This window comes from Molothrus ater, chromosome 7 (assembly GCF_012460135.2).
Source record: "Molothrus ater isolate BHLD 08-10-18 breed brown headed cowbird chromosome 7, BPBGC_Mater_1.1, whole genome shotgun sequence".
In the NCBI taxonomy this organism is placed as follows: domain Eukaryota; kingdom Metazoa; phylum Chordata; class Aves; order Passeriformes; family Icteridae; genus Molothrus; species Molothrus ater.
In genome coordinates this window covers 28,914,564-28,932,982 of record NC_050484.2, presented here as the reverse complement: position 1 = coordinate 28,932,982, position 18,419 = coordinate 28,914,564, and the positions used below count along the sequence as shown (strand labels likewise).

The window sequence follows — 18,419 nt, the reverse complement described above, 5'->3', positions numbered from 1 at the left end:
AGATGGGACATCCATGGGTGTTGCTCAGCAGAGATGGTGGGCAGGAGAACGCACCTCTGCATGTCCAGCACTGTTGGGAGGGAGCTGATGGAAAAGGCTGGCAGCCAGGAGCGTGAGGCAAAAGGAACACGGCCGAGTCCTGCACTCCTACCAAAGGGGTGACTGGGGAAATAACAGGCTGGTGGGCTTTAAAAAAACATCCCGAGCTGCCTAATGCTAACAAACATTCTGTGGGAAAGTTAATGGCTGCTGAAAGAGACTCAGCAAAGGAAAGTGACAAATCTTGCTATAGATGAAAGATGAGAAAGTATCTGGAATATTTCCCATTAGTATGGGATTTAATTTTTGTTTAAGGTGTGTTGTTTGCTGTAACAACACAGGGTGTCAAAAAACCCAACCAACCAACCAACCAACCAAAAAACAAGCAAGAAAGGTGTGCAAAGCATGGCACGAGAAACTCTTCTGTGACCTGAGAACTAAGAGGGGAACAACAGCACAAACAAATTTTAGAAATAAACATTTACAGCTGAAAGAGTGCGGGTGAGGGGCCGGGGGAAGCTTTGTCCCGGGCAGGAGGCTCAAGGCTGCCTGTGGGCCAGCAGAGCACGGTCACAGCGAGGGGTGGCCGTGCACAGGGGCACGAACGAGCCCCCTCTGGGCACCAGGGTGGGCAGGACGCCCTCAGCACCCCCGGATCGAGCCTGCCCACGGGCACGGGCGGCGGCGAGGGCGGTGAGGGCCGTGCCGGCCGGGCTCGCCCCCGCCCGCAGCCCCGCGGACACACCCCGGCCCGGCCCGGCTCCGGGAGCGGCCATGGCTCGGCCGGAGCCCGGCTCAGCGCCTGCGCGGAGCGCCGCGGCCGAGCCCCCGAGCCCCATGGAGAGCACCGAGCCCGAGCCGAGCGGCAGCCGCCCGGAGGAGGAGGAAGAGGAGGAGGAAGAGGAGGAAGAAGAAGAGGAAGAAGACGAGGGCGCCCTGCCGCCCCCGGAGCAGCCCTTGGCCGCGGTGAGGGTGCGGAGGGCGGTGGCGGAGGGGCAGCGTCCCCCTCCCCTCTCTCGGCCTGCTCCGCCGGGCGAGCCCCGGGCTTTCCTGAGCGCGCTGCCCGGGCCGGGCGGGGAGGGTGACGGGGCTTGGGGGCCGGGCGCTCGCTCAGCGCTGCCCGCGGGAAGGGGCTACAGGTGGGTCCGGCCCTTCCTTCGCTGCCTGGGGCCGAGCCCTGCTCGGTGGAGCGCGGGGCAGAGCTGTGCAGCATGACCCTCTGAGCTGCGGGATTCTCTTTGCAGCCCCGTCCTGGCTGCTGTGAGAGAGCTTTGTGCACCCTCTGCCCTCGTCCCTAATGTCAGATTATTGTTTATTATTATCAGTTATGTTTTTGTCTCCCCCTCCCCCCTTAATTTCACAAGTGACTCCCCCTCCCTGCTCAGTGCAGCTCTGCCTTTCCATGGTGGGCGTGTGGTCCTTACTGATTTCTGGCGGCCAGTGTGTAAAAGATAACGATCCTCCTCTGAGAGATTAAAAGATAAACATCTTGGTCCGGATATATTCTGTTTCCTGTGAAAGGGGAGAGGTGGCTACATGTGTCCCGGGTGTCCTGAAGAGGAATTCACTGGTAGCTGGGAAGTGTTTGGATAGAAAATACTGGGGTTAGCGTGTTTGTTTTTTAAAAAAAGGTTACTTTGTTACCTGTAAAGAAAAATATTTCTCGTTTCTGTATCCTTCTGGCTCGGGTGTTTTTTGGTACCTGAACTTGTCAGTTTGTTGACTTTTCTGTTTTCTCCCTAAAGGAGGTTTCCAGTTTTCACTTGCAAATGTGATACAGAACATAGGTATAAAGCAAAGCCCTGTCAAAGCCTTTATTCCACAGAGACTTGTCTTATTTGAACAAATGTGGTGTAGGAGAAGGGGAGGCAAGGTTAGTAGCCTTTGCCTTGTGTGGTTAATGTTACATGAATCTTTATTTTCCTCTTCTCAAAAGATGGAAGACTGTTTGGCAAAGAAAATGGAAATCACGGTTTCAGAAGCTGAAAAACGGACTGGGAGGAATGCCATGAACATACAAGAAACATACACTGCTTACCTCATTGAGACTAGGTGAGTGATGAGAGCTCAGTCTCAAGTGTACATGGATGTGCCATTCTAAACAGATTTTCCCTCCTTCCACCCCTAAAAATAATCAGGTACAGTTGATGAGAGGATTTAGCTGTTTTGTGCTTTGTTACGTGGTTATCAACCCACTCTGGAGGATCTTTTCCTGTGAAAATTTGGCAGCTGATCTCCAGTTCAGTACTGATGCTGGTTTTGTGTGGCTGTGTACTGTTATTCTTCATTTGGAGCTAGGTGGAAAAATGTGTGTTTGAGAGTTGTTGCATTAAAATGGTGCCAACAACTGCTTGGTTATTTTGTGGACGTGAGTTGGACACATTTATACATGTATTTGTGAAATTGTATGTGAGAGAAGTCTAAAGTAACTTAGGCTTGCTTGAGATGACAAGAAAGAGAGAAGTCTCATGACTTACGTCATGTGGTCAAAATTTATTGCTCAGCTTATATTTGAAGTGTTTTTGCTTGATCTGATTACCACATACTCCTTGTAGATGGTTTAAGGGTTAGAGTTAGCTAACAGTTTCCTTTCTTCATACTAGCTTGAACTTTCACTGGGGAACTTACTGCTCTTAATCTTCTTGTGTTAACAAGATGAATACTACTGGAGTGATAAACATTCTCAGTACCACAAGCACAAAATTTCAAGTATTGACTAGTAGCAAAACTTTAAAATCTTTTCTAACTTATCCTTACTTCCCAAACAGTACCAGATGACTCCTTTTAAGTGGGATCATGTTACTCAGCTGAAGCAAGAATTTCAAAATTAGACTTTGTTACGAGTTTTGATTAGCTCTTCTTTATATTACTAGTTTTAACCTTTGGGCCTTGCCTTTGGAATCATCTGCTGTACGAAGAAAACCTTCTGAAACAAAGCAGTTGCATTTTGCAAAGGCTCTGAAAAGTTCAAATTGTAAAAATGACAAATAAGCCTTCTATCTGCTAGCTAAAAGGCTTCTTAGCTTGTTTAGCTGATGGACACAACAGTCACACTGATTGCAGGCCTGTGGGGATAGTTTGCTATATTTTTGCTAAACTTGAAGAACAAAGTCCAAAAGAGACATACATTTTTCAAATATTATAGCTCTTTGACAGTTGCTCAGATGCTTAAAAATACCTTTACAGTGTATTGATATTAAAGATCACACCTTCTCATGTAAGTAGTGTTGTTTTTATTGTAATGATATTTCTGAAGGAAAAGAGAAGAAAATTGGAATCATTGGGGCCTGACTGTGATATGAAGTGTACTCTCGGGGCAGATTTATACAGCCCCAGAACATGCTGACTGCATCTCCTTTTCCAGTCATCCTTGCATTGCTTTAGAGTTGCTCCCACTTGTCTTTCCCAGTTGGTCTTTCATAGTGGCAAAGCTGTACTTTGCTGGCCAGATTGTGTTCTTTCATTAGGATTTATTTTACTCTGTGGTCAGCAAATACCGAGACCAATTACATGTTTGTCACAGAGCGATTGAAAATGTGTGTTTGTCACATCTCTAATAAAATAGGTTCTCTATTCCTTTTGCTGAGAAGGCAGAACTTCTTGCATAAATATAATTGGTGGCTATTAAATGTGCTTCCTGCTGAGCCTGTAGCTGTAGGTGGGCTTCACAGTAATTTGTCTGGGTAATAAGATATTTTGTAGCTGAAGAATAAAACTGTTTATAGTAATATAAAGGGAAGACCACTTAATAATAGTTGCATTATGTTTATGTGAACTGGGGTTCCACCATTACTGCTATCTAGGATTTAATTTCAGTTTGAATTGAGGAATTCTATCTGGGTGAATTAGAGACACAAGATGGATAGAATTACGACAATTTGTTATAGAGCAGGAGCTGAGTGTTTAAACCTTTAACACATAAATTTCGCTGGTGCTGGTGAAAATGTTTTCAAAATGCAAGTTATGGTGTTACTTAGTTTTTCTTTTTAAATGAAATTTCTAATTACTATGCTCACATTTTATGTGACTTTTGTTGATTTTTTTAATGTGCTATTATACTTTGATGTAGATATACTTCTTTGAGACAAAACAAACTCCATTGCTGTAGACTGCAGAACGTCAACAAATTCCAAGGGTTGTGTTTCCTGAAAACATCTTCTTGCTTTAGACCTTTCTGCATTACCTAATTCGATTTTTTTATTATGAGCTATTTCCATTCAATTAGTCATAATGTCAGTTTGTTTCACAGCTTCTGTTAAACTATACAGTTATTTAAAAATAAATCAATTTTTATATTCTCCCTGTGAGAACAGAGGTCACTTCTACCTATTTGTGGGAAATGGCATTAAGGCAAGTACATATTCTTAAGATGTGTAGCTAAATATTCCTTCTTGAGATGTGCTCAGCATATCACTAGCTTTCTGTAAGGGAAGTAGCAAATATCCAGGATCTTACTTAAATCCAGACTTGCTTGTTAGAATTTTAGGCAGCTGTGTCTTACATCAGAGTCTGCATGAAACTACAAGAACTCAGGTAGAATAAACCCTTAAGTCTGACTCCTGTCTTTGTACCTGTTATTTCCATGACAGAGGTGAAAGTTAATCAGAATGCAGAGCACCTCTAAAGTGCTCTGTGGTATTGCACTTGTAATTATACATACAGGGAATGCCCCTTTTTCCTGGTCTCCTTTAAAGTAAACTATTTCTTCTGTAGTACTAGGACACTTTCATTTAGTTCACTTTCCTTTCATCCCTGCTGACTAAAAGATTTCTACCCTGACCTTCCCAATCAAACAATATGATGACTAGCATGTATTTTTTTTGTTCTGTTTTAAATGTGGCTTTAGGAAAAGTAGCACAAGTTTGTGCAGCCTGCTCTCCAACCACTTAATAGCAGATTCCCTGGTTTCAGTCCTACTAGTCTTCACTTTCTCTTGCAGTAATTTGACAAGGGGGCTCATTTTATTTCCTTTTTACTCCCACAGTATGGCTGGGAAGTTACTATCCTTATTTCTGGTTACAGTCTTTGGAAAGTTTTCCACTAGTTAAATAGTGATATGAGTGTTACCTGCTTCTCTGTTAAGAGCTTGGATTGCCCATCCAAAGTGTGAGAACTTCCAAAGAAAGTTTCTGTGAGAGAAATGGACTTGTGAATAAGTACCTGGTGAGGCCACAGTTCATTGATAGCAGTGCTGCATTGCAGCATTTCAGGAGTTTTTCCTTTGTTATATTTTGTTTAGTACCCTTATCAAAGTTTCCTTTTTCACACTGGGCTAGGTGAAAAGTCCAGGCATGGGTTTCCTGAGAAGAAGATGAATGCCCACAAAGGGCAAATGTTGTCTTCTGATAGAACAGTAAAGGGCAGATTTTGGCCAATGGGAGTCAGGAAGACTTGTCCAATGTACTCCAAAGGAGGTGTGGGGGAGAAAGTCGAAATTCAGCATGAGCTTTAAACAGGGGAGAGTTGGGAGCTGAAAGAAGACAAAGGATTTGAGAACTTAGTTTTTTGATGATTTTTACTTGGTAGAACAATGAATCATTCATCTTCCTAACAAATGTATGTTTCAGTTAAATACAGTAAACTGGGTGACAGTATAAAAAAACCAAAGAATCACCTGGCTTTGGAAAACCTTCTGGCAAGAGAAATGCTTCCTTGTCATACAGCTTGCCAGGTAGAAGAGCAATTATTAAACATCAGCTGTCTGAGAGGCCTAAATACAGAGACTATTTCTAAATAGCTGTTGGAAAAAGTTGCCCATCCCTCTAAAATGGTGTTCCTCTGCACAGGGAGTGAACCTTGCCCACTACAGGGAGTGGAAGTGTCACTTCTCTTACACTGGAAGGTCAAAGGTTGAAAGCAGAGTTACTGCTTTTGCCATTGAAGAGATGATTGCTTTTACAAGGAAATAAACCTGTGTATTTCCTTCTTGTCTGATTTAATACTTCACAGCCATTCGTCTTTATTGCATTCAGAATTATTTAGTGGCTCATTTAAGATAATTAGTTTTAAATGGGAAGTGAGAAGAGGTTAATTAGATGGACTAAAGTTTTCACATTGACACTTTGAATTAAGGCAAATAAATGAGACATGGAGTAATGTAATCTTTGAATTGGTTATGATAACATCAGTTATAAATGTAAAAGATGAAGGTTTCAATTTTGTCTTTTTAATTTTTTGGGCAGATTGGTTCGTTCAGTGAATAACTTGCATTGTTAAAAGTGTCCTTAAAAGAAAAACATATGGTTTTCCTGCCTGAAGACTGTACAAGTATTATATTGTGTTTTTAGAACCAAAACAAATTGAGAAGTTTGATTGAGCATCAACAAGTGATTATAGTCTTAATTGAAACTGGTCTGCAATACTTGCATTTAATGGGGAAGTTCATAACATGGTCTAAAAAATTAGATGGTAGTGAAGGTACTAAGTCTAATGAGTACCTTTGTGGATTTCTACTTCCTTTCTGAAATGGTGTTCCTGGGGAGGAAATGCTCTTGTAATTGGTGATATTTTATGACCTCATATGTTACCCGGCAGAGACATTTTTGGTGGGATTAAAAAAAAAAAAATTCTCTCATCTTGGTTGCCTGTCCTAAATCCATCCATGCAGTTTCAAGCTCTTATTGCCTCTTTTAAAAGGCCATGGTGCTGACACAGGCTCCTAACTGAGGGCTGTGCAGTGCCTGCCTACCCCAGCTTTGCAAAGAACTTTGCTGCTCCCCTCCTTTACTGAGCTCTGCAGCATTGTGTGCTCTAGAGAGCACAGCCTGGGGGATTACTCTAAGCTGGGTGTAAACCTGGGGGGTGCAACTGATCAAAATGTCTTAAATGTATTCAAATCAATTAATTAAAGAAGCATGGCTTCTTTGTTAGGTGCTATATAGGTGCTCTCCTGATGGAGATAAAAGCAGCTGTAAAAGGCAGTGTTTGCACTCCTGAGATGTTGAGAATAAATGCATGTTAGAATAAAAGAAACAAGTATGATCTGAGATGAGAATAAAGTCAGGCTGCTAAACACACACTACAGTGAGGTGCTTGTATCAGCTGCTATCTAGTTAAGAAAGAATTAACTACACAGGCAGGTTTGACCTTCAAGATTCTCTGGTAGTAATTTAATCTTTTTCTTCAGGGTATAGTGTGAGATTTTTGTGTCCCTCACAAGGGTTGTAAAGGTTGATTAACTGAGACTAGGGGAAGCCTAACTGTTGTCCACAGATCTGCTTTGTCAGAATAAATTGACAGTAGGCTTTAGATGTAGTAAACTTCCTTAGTGTCTTCAGTGTGGGCAGGGTAGGTGCAGTGAGTGGTATGAACTGGTCTGGCAATCTACTTCCTTCCTCCTGGAGTTCTTGAGGCCCTGTGTGGGCATAAAACTTCAAGTAACAAGGTAGTTGTTTGTGCTGATGTAGGACTAGGCTTCTCTGTAAAGCTGTGGTCCTTTCCTGCTGAAGTGTTATGCTCCCAAATGACCTTTGAAAATTTTTGATTAATATTTAGTTTTCTATTTAATGTGTGTGGACTGAGATGTTCCTACTATGTTTTTTTCAAATAACTGATGGGTTCTTATTAATTGTAGCAAATACAAAGTTGATAAGCAAGCATGTTCAGAAAGGGTTGTTCTTTTTTTTTTTCTCGCAGTTAAGGCTCAGCCTGGCCTTTGCTGCTCCTGCTAATTAACTCTGCACAACAATTACAGAGCATTATAAGCATGATTTAGATGCTTACAGAGATGGACCATTCTCCTCTCAGAAGGCTGGCACAGCAGCATCTGTATCTGCAGCACAATTGTGTCCTCCTGGCATGTGCCTGGGTTCTCAGGGCAATCCTGACCTGTGTTTTTCTTGTCGCCCTGTTTATGCTTGCTTGTGCAGTCTGTTCTCAGGCAGGATCCCCATAATACTATCATGTATTGATGGTAGCAGTCTTTCTTAAGGCCTGACAATAACCCATGTGGAAGTCTTGAATCCCATGGTGTAAGTCAGTGCAGCTGGTTGGTAGGTTACTGAAGCTGAAGATAAAAAGGATCTGTAATTCTGAAATACTTTTATGTGAGTGTCTTGAATAGCCAGATTGTTTACCAAACCCTGCTGGGAGTTCTTCCTCCAGGAATGCAATGTTTGTGCCTTCAGCTTTTGACTAAACAATTAATCTTTTGAGGCACGGTAGCTTAATTCCTTGTCTATTCCAATTTACCTCTTACTCATCAATAGTTCAATCACTAGATTCCTGCTTTGCGCTGAAGTGTTCTTGCAATATTTGAATGGTGCAGCAGTTAGTGTGGGGAAGAATGCTGCACAGCCTGTCAGTCCAGGCTGGGCTGAGCTTTCCCTCTTCAGAACTCAGTATTTGCAGGTGCAGCTTCATTGAATTTAAATACTCTAATGGGGAAGAATTCTGTGCGATGCTGGCAGTGTGAATAGTGGCTGTCAGTAGTGTACTCACCTTTTCCTTTTGAGTCACTCTCAAATAGTTTTGATCTGGAGCAGTTTATTTTGAATGCTATGAATTTATCCTTTTTTCTTCTTACTTGTGAAGTTTTTTCCCCCCTACAAATTCAGTTACCTGAATGAATGTCCTTTCCCCAAGGCATGGGTAGATACATAAAAATTGTTCCACCTTACTAAGTTAAAAAAGTATCTTTTGTGTTCTTCTATATGACATTATTCTATCTGAAAATGTAACTAAACCAAAGTTTATAGCAAGACTGTTCCTCTTTAATGAAGGCTCACAAATAGAGGCACCTTGTATTTTGTTTAAATGTATCAAATAATTGGGGCAGCTTTGGAATGGGATTGTTTGTTTTTCAGTAAGATCCTTAGAAATCTGACCTCATAGGTTAAAAATTATCAATAATTTGTGTGCTTCTAGATGTTTTAAAACTTCACAAAGTTCTTAGGAATTCAAGAACTGTAAAGTGACTTTTGCTGGAAAAAATAATGTAGCATTCTCTTCTACTAAATGCTATATGAGTAACTACTTGAAGTTGATAATTTATTGTTCCCAGTTCTGAGTTCTCCAGCACCAGAAGGATGTGGACTTACTGAAGCAAGTCCAGTGAAGGCTGTGAGAATGATTATGGGCTTGGATTGTCTGACCTGCAGGGAGAGGCTAAAAGAGATGGAATTGTTCAGCCTATGCAAGAGACAGCTGATTTTAGCAGTTGTGGATCAGTACCTGGTGGGGAGGTAAAGAAGATGGAGTCAGACTCCTTCTGTGATGCCAAGAGAGGGCAAAAGGCAGTGCCCACAAATTCAAACATGGGAAATTCCAGGTAAAAATAAGAAAACCTCTTTATTGTGAGGTTTGTCAAACATGGGAGTGGGTTGCTCAATGTGGTGGTAGAGTCTTGGTCCTTGGAGATACTCAAAACCCAAGTGAATGTGGCTCAGAACATTCTGCTTTGAGCAAGGAGCTGGATCACAGACATGCAGAGGTCCCTTCCAAACTCAGCAGTCAATACTGTTCCTTGTAGGTTTATGCCAGTGCTTTGTGTGCTAGTTGATCACTTCAATGAAGAATAAAGTAGATGTAGACATCACCACTGCTTTGTTTTAAGTGCCTTGTGTGAATTCTCTCTCTGTGTTTTTTCTGGCACATGCTAACTGCTGGAAGTGTTGCTACCCAATGCTTATTTTATGATATTGCAAAGTATTTCTATTGCTTTGAATGTCTTGTATGAAAAATTATTCTTCTCATCAAGTATTTGTATTACTTTCCAATCCTATATTCAATGATTTCTCCTTTTATAGTAACATAAAACCCTTTATTACCTTGCTAGGCCATGTTTGTTTTAAGTCTTCAACAAATTTTTCAGACACATAAATTTTGTACCTGCTCTCTCTAGGTAGTTTGTTATGTTTTTAGTCCATAAATATAAAAACATGTCACTTTGAACAAAAAAAGAAAATTGGAAGTACTTTGAAATTTGCTCTTTTTCTAAAAATATCCTTTAAAATATCTTATATTTTAAAGTTGTATTGGTAACCATGTCAACTGTTGTATGCATGACCATTTTTGTCCTCTGAAGTGAAAGCTTTCCCACTGAATAGTAAATTTCTTCTTACAATATTCTGTATCCTTCAGGTACTCAGGAAATTTTACTAACTTTGAACCTAACACTGTTCCAAGAGAAATAGGGCTATTTCTGTAAAGGTGTGGACTAAGCCACATGTGTCTCTACTTGATTGTGACCTACCTGTTTGTTTTTGATGTGTAAGTGCATTGAGTTTTTCTGTGTTCCTAGCAAATTCAAGTGCTATCAGGCAGAAATTACAAATATTTTTAAATTAAGTATGTAGACATGAAATTAATTAAGGTTGCTTTAGGTTATGGGCAAGTCATGCAGTAATCACTACTATACTTGGGGCCTTTGGTCTAATTGCACTGATGGTTTTTGAGGGAGTAGGTGATGGCTCACTAATGTTCAAATTTGCTGCTTTATCTTTCAGAGCTGTTGAGTCCCAGAGTGAGGGACAATGTGCCCCAGTGGAGTCCCTGTGGCGACGTTACAGTGAATTTGAGTTGTTGAGGAATTATTTGTCAGTCACCTACCCACACATTGTTGTTCCTCCTTTGCCAGAAAAAAGGGTAAGGAAACCGAAACTGTGGCTTGCTTTGTTTTGTTTGTTTTTTAATTTACTGTTGACACTCTTCTGTTTAACTAGGCTGACTTTGTTTGGCATAAGCTATCAGCAGATAATATGGATCCGGATTTTGTGGAAAGAAGAAGAATTGGTCTGGAAAACTTCTTGTTACGTGTGGCTTCACATCCTGTTCTTTGCCAAGACAAAATCTTTTATGCATTTTTAATGCAGGTATAGTAAAGTTATTTCTAAATACGTTATTTAGTGATTATTTAATTAAGATAATGTCCTTTTGATCTTTTCTATTGACCCATAACTTGGTCTGTATCAGGAGGAAATGTGAATAAACTTGAGGTGGAAAAGGCTTGTCCAGCTAAAAGCTGCTTGAGAGCAGCCTGCAGTTGTACAGTTGCCCTTCTAATCTATCTTATGACTTTTTTCTAGTCAAGTTGTAAGGCTCCTAACATAGAAACACCTCTTTGGAACAGCCAATTGGGAACTTAATGCATGTTGTTTGGGAGCTCTTCCAGAGGACTAAAGCTGAACTAGTTACCATGCTCTACTGCTGACTGCAGGGGCAGCACTGGCTTCCAGCTCACCCTTTGGATATCCATGGTTTCTTTAGCCTTGTGGTTTGGGTCATCCATTCCTGTGTTGTGGTCCAAAACTGCTACAATACATTGTCACAGAAGTTCTGGTCTGATTGTCGGCTTAGACATTGCATTCTGCAGCTTTCAACTTTAGGAGATGCTGAATAGTTCTTTTTTCTGTGCTTTGATGAGAGATTCCCAGATACTGGACTGAATGGCTATGTTTGCCACGGTACAGTGTGTGGGTGGACCGATGTATAGAAGCTGAAAACAGTGGAAAATCAGCAGTACACATGAGCCAGGTGATGGCATGTGGACTGCAAACTGTTGTCACCTGTGTGCTCTCTGCTCTCTGCCTTGAGATGGAAAGACCCTTGGAGATGCTGGTAATCTCAGAGGCAAAATATGTTAGCTACTCTTCTTTAGACAAAGCAGTGTGGCTCCTGCTTCCAGCTGATAGATTGAGGTAGTTGAGAAGAGGGTTTTTGGGGGGAGGTTAGTATTTAAGCACAATGTAATGATTGGTTATTCTTAACCCAGATTCTTGAAAAGATGTGGGGAGGATAGCTGAGGCAGAAGCCAGGCACACTGCAGAAGCTCCTTTGATATGGGCTCTCACAGGGACTTGCAAAAGCTGCAGCATTCTTAAATCACTCTAACTGAACATTCTTCTCCTGTATATTTAGGAAGGTGGATGGAAAGAAATGGTGAATGAGACTGGATTTCAGCTGAAGGTAATTACTATAATTGTTTGTCTTGTGATTGCTGCGATATGACACAGACATATTCCAACAAACATTTTTAGGCTATTTACGAAAGGATGTTTGCTCTAAGAATGAGTTAAAGGCATTGCTTCATGAATACTTGTTATTACAAAAAACAGTGATGTTCTTGACATGTGATAGGTAGGACTGCAGTTAAGTTCTCTAGCAGGCTTGTTACGTGCCTGTGTAATTCTGCTGGTAACATAGAATCCTTATAAGCTTTAAAAGTAATGAACTTGAGGCCACAGCAATGAGGTTTTGTGTTTTCTGTTTAGTTTAGCATTTTTAAAGGTGGGTGTCAAATTTAGTCTGGTAAGAGGTGCAAGATGTCAAGAAAAGGTAAGCAAAGAGGTCTGAATTATAGGACTTCTTTGCAAGAGCAGTTGGTGAAAGGGACTAAGACAGACAGATTTGGTGCCCCTTAACTGTTTAACAGAATGTGTCTTGAAGTAATACTATCCTCATTGACATCAGCGAGTTCATGGCTGGGTAAACTGGTGGAAGACTTGCAGGAATAAATGGTCTGAGGTCGTGTGTCTGTACAGGTCAAGAATCTGAGAAGCTGATAGATTGCTGAGCTGTGTCTGGAAGAATTACTGTATAGGGACAAATACTGAGCTTTTTGTTTCATTGTAATGTGATCTGCTCTCATGAAATCACAACTGAAAACTGGATGGATTATGAAGAATTATTCTAAATAGTGAGAGCTAAAGAAACTCCCTGGTGCTCTTATCCTCAGTGTCCAAGGGGCTTTGATACTGACACTTACTGTTGATAACTTAAGTTTACAATAATTCTCTTCCATTACAGTTGGGTTGCATATTACTGGTGTTCATAACACAAACAATGTAAAGCTCTGGAGCTGCATACACTCATAGGAGTTCAGAAAGTTTGTACTGGCAGGGTGTGTTCAGGAGAACACACAGTGGTGTGTTTATGGAAGAAAACTCATAGCAGAATGCTGAGAATATTTGCCTCCCTGAAACCGCATTGTAGATTAAATGAGAGACTAGCAAGTCTTGTTTTCCCTCTAGATTTGATTGTGTATGTTTTCCCTTTCATGGTTCCAGTTTCCTTAGGAAAGAAAAAGAACTTTTTCAGAAGCCTGGTAAAAAGAATCTTCCCTTTATTCTACATCTAAAGTATGAACTCTCAATATTTAGCACTACAGTGCAAGGAAAGCCTCTATTCAGTGCATGTTTTAGACTCAAATTAGGCCATTTGTTTATGTTTCTGCTGCCTCTGCTGCATTTAAGCAGGATGTGTTTTTTGTCTGAGAGGGTTTGAACTCTAACTAAATCTTAAATTAGGTATTAATACAGTATAGCATGCTATAGCTGAATGTTGATGTTGGAGACTTTGTTTATTCTGCCAGCTGTATCATTAAAACATGCCTTTCCTCCCTCCCAACCCTAGCACTTAATTTTTAAGGGATTTTTAATTTAAGGGATTTGTCACTTGGGATTTTAACCCTTCCTGTAGAAAGAAAAAATTCCCATCTCTCTTTAGTTTACATAAATGACTATGGGATCATAGTAGGCGTTAACTCTCTGAAAACTCCTCAGCTGTACCTCATTTGATGGATGGTTCATCTCTAAAATGCTTGTGCATGTCACTCTTAAATCAATTTTAAGACTGGGCAGATGTTTCTCTAGAAGCCTAACTGGTGTAAATGCTCAAAGGTGGTGTGTGAGAGTTACTGTGCTGCAAATGGCAAAAAGGAAATAGCCCTACTGAGATGGTTGAGCACTGGCAGGATTGTGCTTCCTGCCTGACAGTGCTTGTATGGACCTACTGAACTCTTCCTTCAGAGCACTACGTGTGCATGTGACAAAAGACAAAAACTTGCCCTGGAACTGTAGGGTAGGAAGTTGTTCTTTCTAAGTGTAAAGCTGCTCTATGTGCCTGCTGCCCCAACAGACTCAAATGGTTTTGCTGCCTGCTGTTTCAACATAAATACAGGGTACTGGGAAGTAGCTGCTCAGAGGGAAGGACTCTGATAATATCAGTGTATTTATGTGATGTTTTTACTGTGTGAGAGAGTGTGAGGAGTACCTGCAGGTGTGTGTGAACAGCCCAAAACATAACTGGCTTGTATGTTGATTTGTTGGGGTATGGCATTTGAGATCCAAGACTATACAAGCCTCAGAAGTGCTCTGAATAAGCATAAAGGCTGGGACTTGGAGCTCCTGCAGTGTTTTGTGTTCTTTGTGCTATCTGGGACATGCTTCCCTATGCTGCCTTGTCTTCCCTTTGCAAGATATTCTTAGAGAAGTGTCACACACAGTTGTGACAATGAACCTGCTTTCTCCCTGTGTGAGTCAGTCTTAGTCTGGAGGGTTTTGTTCCCTTACCTTTCAGCTTGTGGGTTATGCTTTGTTTTGGTGCTTTGGTCATTGGAAGAACAGCTACAGTTAACCTGACTCTGCCACCAGTCCAGCACTAAACCATGTCCCTGAGTGCCACATCAGCATATCTTTCAAAGACATCAAGGGATGGTGACTCCATCACTTCTGTGGGCAACCTGATCCCATGTCTGGCAATCCTTTTGGTAAAGAAATGTTTCCTAGCATCCAATCTGAACTTCCCCTGAAGCAACTTGAGGCAGGTTCCTCTTGTCCTACTGCTTGTTATGTGGGAGAAGAGACCAACCTCCACCTCACTACACCCTCCTTCCAGGAAATTGTGGAGAGCAGTAAGGTTCCCCTGAGCCTCCTTTTCTCCAGGCTATGTATGGGTATCTTCTGCTCACCCCAAATGTAGTGGGAGGTGAAACAGTCTCAGACTGTGCCTGTCTTATCTGTAGATGCTATTGCAAGGCCCCTAAAGGATGGGCTCTGTTCTTGTTTTGGGAAGACACTGTGTTCCCTTCACTGACAAATTCAAAATAGCTCTTCAGGCTCTGAGTTTTCTATAACAGGGCACAACATATTCTTTTGTCACATACCAGCACTAAGAAGTACTACTGAAGCAACTTACTGCTTGCAGCTGTGGCACAGCCTGTTAGCTAAAGAAGTACACTATAGGAAATCTATACACCTTGCAAGGTGTGCTGATTTATTTTCCTTTTACTGAAGAGAAGGGTATTTTGATCAAAAGTAAACTCCAGCATTTGCCCTCAATTGGCATTTTTCTTTGGTATAGATGAGCCCTGACTGACCTGTGTGTACAATGCATTTTAGGAATGAAGAGTTGTAGTGATGTGGACCTCAAGGATGAGGCTGGGATCTCTTATCTGTGTTGGTGTCTTATTAGGAGTAAATATTGATTGCACAGTTTAATATTCAATTAATTGGAAAAAAAAAACCCCTCCATCTCCTTAGAAATATTCAATACTACTGTTGCAGAAATTGGTAAACCAACATCTCAAAAACAGTCGAAGCAGTCAATTACCTTTTTAATTAGGTATTGAGTTTTGTTCTGTAGAGATTTATATATGCTCTACTATAGAGAAGAACATTGCATTAAAAAGGGCTCTTTCTGATATACAAATTACATATTTTCTGTAAAGCAAGTCATAAAAAGTAAGAGAACAACATATATAAGATTTTGATTTCACTGGGGAACTGTTCCTGGTAATAAAGAGCGTATAGAGGTCACTCTACCACTGGTTTTATTTGGTTTGAGAAATATAAAATAACTTGTCCATATGGTCTTAAGTTACCTAATTGCTTCATCTAAAAAGAATGTGGTGTTGTGTATCTTAAATCCATGATTTGTGCAGCATTTTAAGAAGGGACTATTTCTGTGGGACTTGGGTTATACCAGCTTTATTTTAGTGGTTACTGTTTACATCATATTCACAAAAATAGTGTAGGTTTTTGACTTTTTAATAAAAATATCTGACATTCAGGGCAGCTGGTGTCAACTTGTTCAATGTTTGATGACTTAAATATGCCATGAAGGCAGGACGTTTTTCTAATGGTGCTGCCAGAAGGCTGAGATTTTTTTGTCACTGAAATTTAATTGCATTAAATTAACAAAGCTTTTTTTCCCCTTTTTCAGGCAGATTCCAGATTAAAAGCTCTTAATGCAACATTCAGAGTGAAAAACCCAGACAAGTAAGATTCCACATCCTTCTTCCCTCCTTTTCCCTTTTTCAGTTACAACTATAACTTCAGGTGACAGAATATTCTATCTTTTTAGTATAAATTCAGAAAATAAAAATTATCTTTCTGCACTTCAAATCTTAACAGGAGCCCAGTAAAGAGGTAGTGTGAAAATATTTGATAAATCCTGCCTCCAGAAGCAGGAAGCATTCAGAAAAATTCCATCACTTCATGTAAAACGAGTATTTCATTTTAGCTAGACTAAAACGAAGGGACAAAAAAAATCCCCAAAACCAGACTCTGAAAAAGAACCTCTTAATATTTGTTTTCAAGAAATCTTTCCAAGCATGAACAGAATACAGATTGATAGTAGGTCTTTCCAAAAGTCTGCTGGTGTACAGCTCTGGATGCACACACCCTGGAGTTGCAGTTCACAGTTCTTTCCAAGCTGCCAATTTTCACAGATGCTTTTGGAAGTCCAGAGGTCAGTTCAGCTCTGTTGCAGTTTACAGAGCTCTGGGACAGGCACTAGAGCAATCTGCTGGATGGAAGAACTGCTCAGAATTGTCAGTGTTTATAGGGGGAGGTTCATCACACCCTTGGTGATGTGGGAAGGGCAAATCGGAGTTTCTACTTCTGCAGTGGTTTAGAAGCATCAGTGTGCAGTGATGGGGCCAAGAGATGTTGCTGTTTGCCATCCACAGCTGTGCAAAGTGCCCTTCTGGGTGCCCTTGCTGTCCAGCAGTGGCACCAGGAGATGCTCTTTGGGGAGAGAGCCCCTGTGCCTGACTGCTGTCTGTGCCATAGAATCTGTGGATACTGTGTTAAGGATGTTAGAGGGTACATACCTTTCTGAACCTCTTCATAGACTTAGCCTGTGAATTGGTCCAGTCCCTCCTTTTTTACTGTGCTTGTTTTTAGGGCCTTCTGTGGCAGCCAGGAAGCTTTTAGCCAGGGTTTAACATAAATGATGACATTAATGAATGAGATTGGAAGACAGCAATTCTCTGTGTCTGCAGGTGAAAATGGTCCCTTGTTTGAATGCTTCACCCTCAGTCATCTTCCTCTGTGGCCAGTAGGAGTTATCTTTTCCTGCTCTCACGGCAGGGTAAACTGCCAGAAGTCTGACTGTAGGCACAGGTGGGCAAAACTTTAAGGAGCATCCTTGGTAGCTTGTAACAATGTTTCAGAAAGCAAAGTTGTTATGAGGAGTAGCTTGTTAAAAGATAGAAAAGGATTAATACAAGGAAAACATGAGGAAAGGGCTTGTAACAAAAACAGTCCTGGAGCGTGTGTGCCTTGGTAGAGCTTTCAAAGCACTTGAGAAATGGGACATGTTTTCTCTTGTATTCTGCCAGCAACCTAAGTTCCAAATTGCACTTGAGAATACAAACTGTTTAATAAATAACTCATGAGCAGAAGTTGTTTGTTTGCCTTTTGCTGTAGCATGTGTGGCTCTAACAGGAGGCACAGTGCCTTGCTCTGCCCAGCACACTGGTGCTCGAGCTGCCTGGAATGTGATGCCTGGCCCCTCTGCTTTACCTTTGGTGCTTTTGTGTGGCTGGCTGGTGAAGTGGCTCAGCAAGCTCACCTTGCTGAAACAAAAGGTGTGACTTGAGTGCTGTGTGGAGTGTAGGCTTTCAGGCTCCTGGGCCAGGAGACGGTTCAGGTGAGGAGCAGCTGCAGCTCCCAGCTGGGATTGCCATGGAGCTGCAGCCGTCAGCTTGGCAACATGAGGAGCTCCATGCAGCTGAAACCAGGCTGCTCTTCGAGGTCAAGTGTGGACTAGAAACTAAACCTTCTCCTGTGGGAAGCAATTTGTAGTTTCAATGGTGGAATTAAATGGTGATAAAAATATGGTATTCTGGTACTCAGAGGTAAATTCGTATCTACTGCAGACCTCTCTGATTTGGCCTCATGGCACTCATAGTTTCTTTATCTTTCTGGACTCTAATGAAAACCATAGCTTTTGGGTTTTGGTGGAAGATTTCTTTAGAAAATACTAAAGCTTTTCCTAAGGCAGGCTTTTAAATTTTTTTTTTTTAAGTAGCTCTCTGGGTTTTTTTGTCTGGTTATTCAGATAAGTGGCTTGTTTTTTAGTGAACAGTTCTGTTCTTGTAGTATCTCTCTTCACAAAACAGGACAATGGCACTGCCTGCCCTGATGCAAGGAGAATTACTGCTGAGTAAAATGCACTAAGTAAATAACTTACACTGAAATGCTGTCTACTCTAAAGGAATTTTTTTCTTTGCCAGTATCATAAAAGATATTTTTGAAAGACTTGCTGGTGTTCCTATACCAACGTGACCCAATCACTTCTTCATTTGTGTCTCAAGTTCTGTTTAAAGCTCAGTTAAGTATCTAGACTGTTGCTAATGTTGCAGAACCAGTAAAACC

At 41.2% G+C, this 18,419-nt stretch overlaps 1 protein-coding gene across 1 annotated transcript in view; it reads left to right on the top strand.

Moving 5' to 3' along the window:
* Positions 1-798: 798 nt before the first annotated feature.
* Positions 799-18,419, top strand: part of SNX4 (sorting nexin 4) — a 32,752-nt gene continuing 15,131 nt past the window's right edge. Inside the window, exons 1-6 of the mRNA XM_036386967.2 lie at positions 799-1,005; positions 1,976-2,091; positions 10,485-10,623; positions 10,701-10,850; positions 11,896-11,943; positions 15,979-16,034. Of these exons, the coding sequence (XP_036242860.1) occupies positions 814-1,005; positions 1,976-2,091; positions 10,485-10,623; positions 10,701-10,850; positions 11,896-11,943; positions 15,979-16,034 (701 nt within the window). The 5' untranslated portion in view covers positions 799-813. The remainder of the gene's footprint in view (positions 1,006-1,975; positions 2,092-10,484; positions 10,624-10,700; positions 10,851-11,895; positions 11,944-15,978; positions 16,035-18,419) is intronic.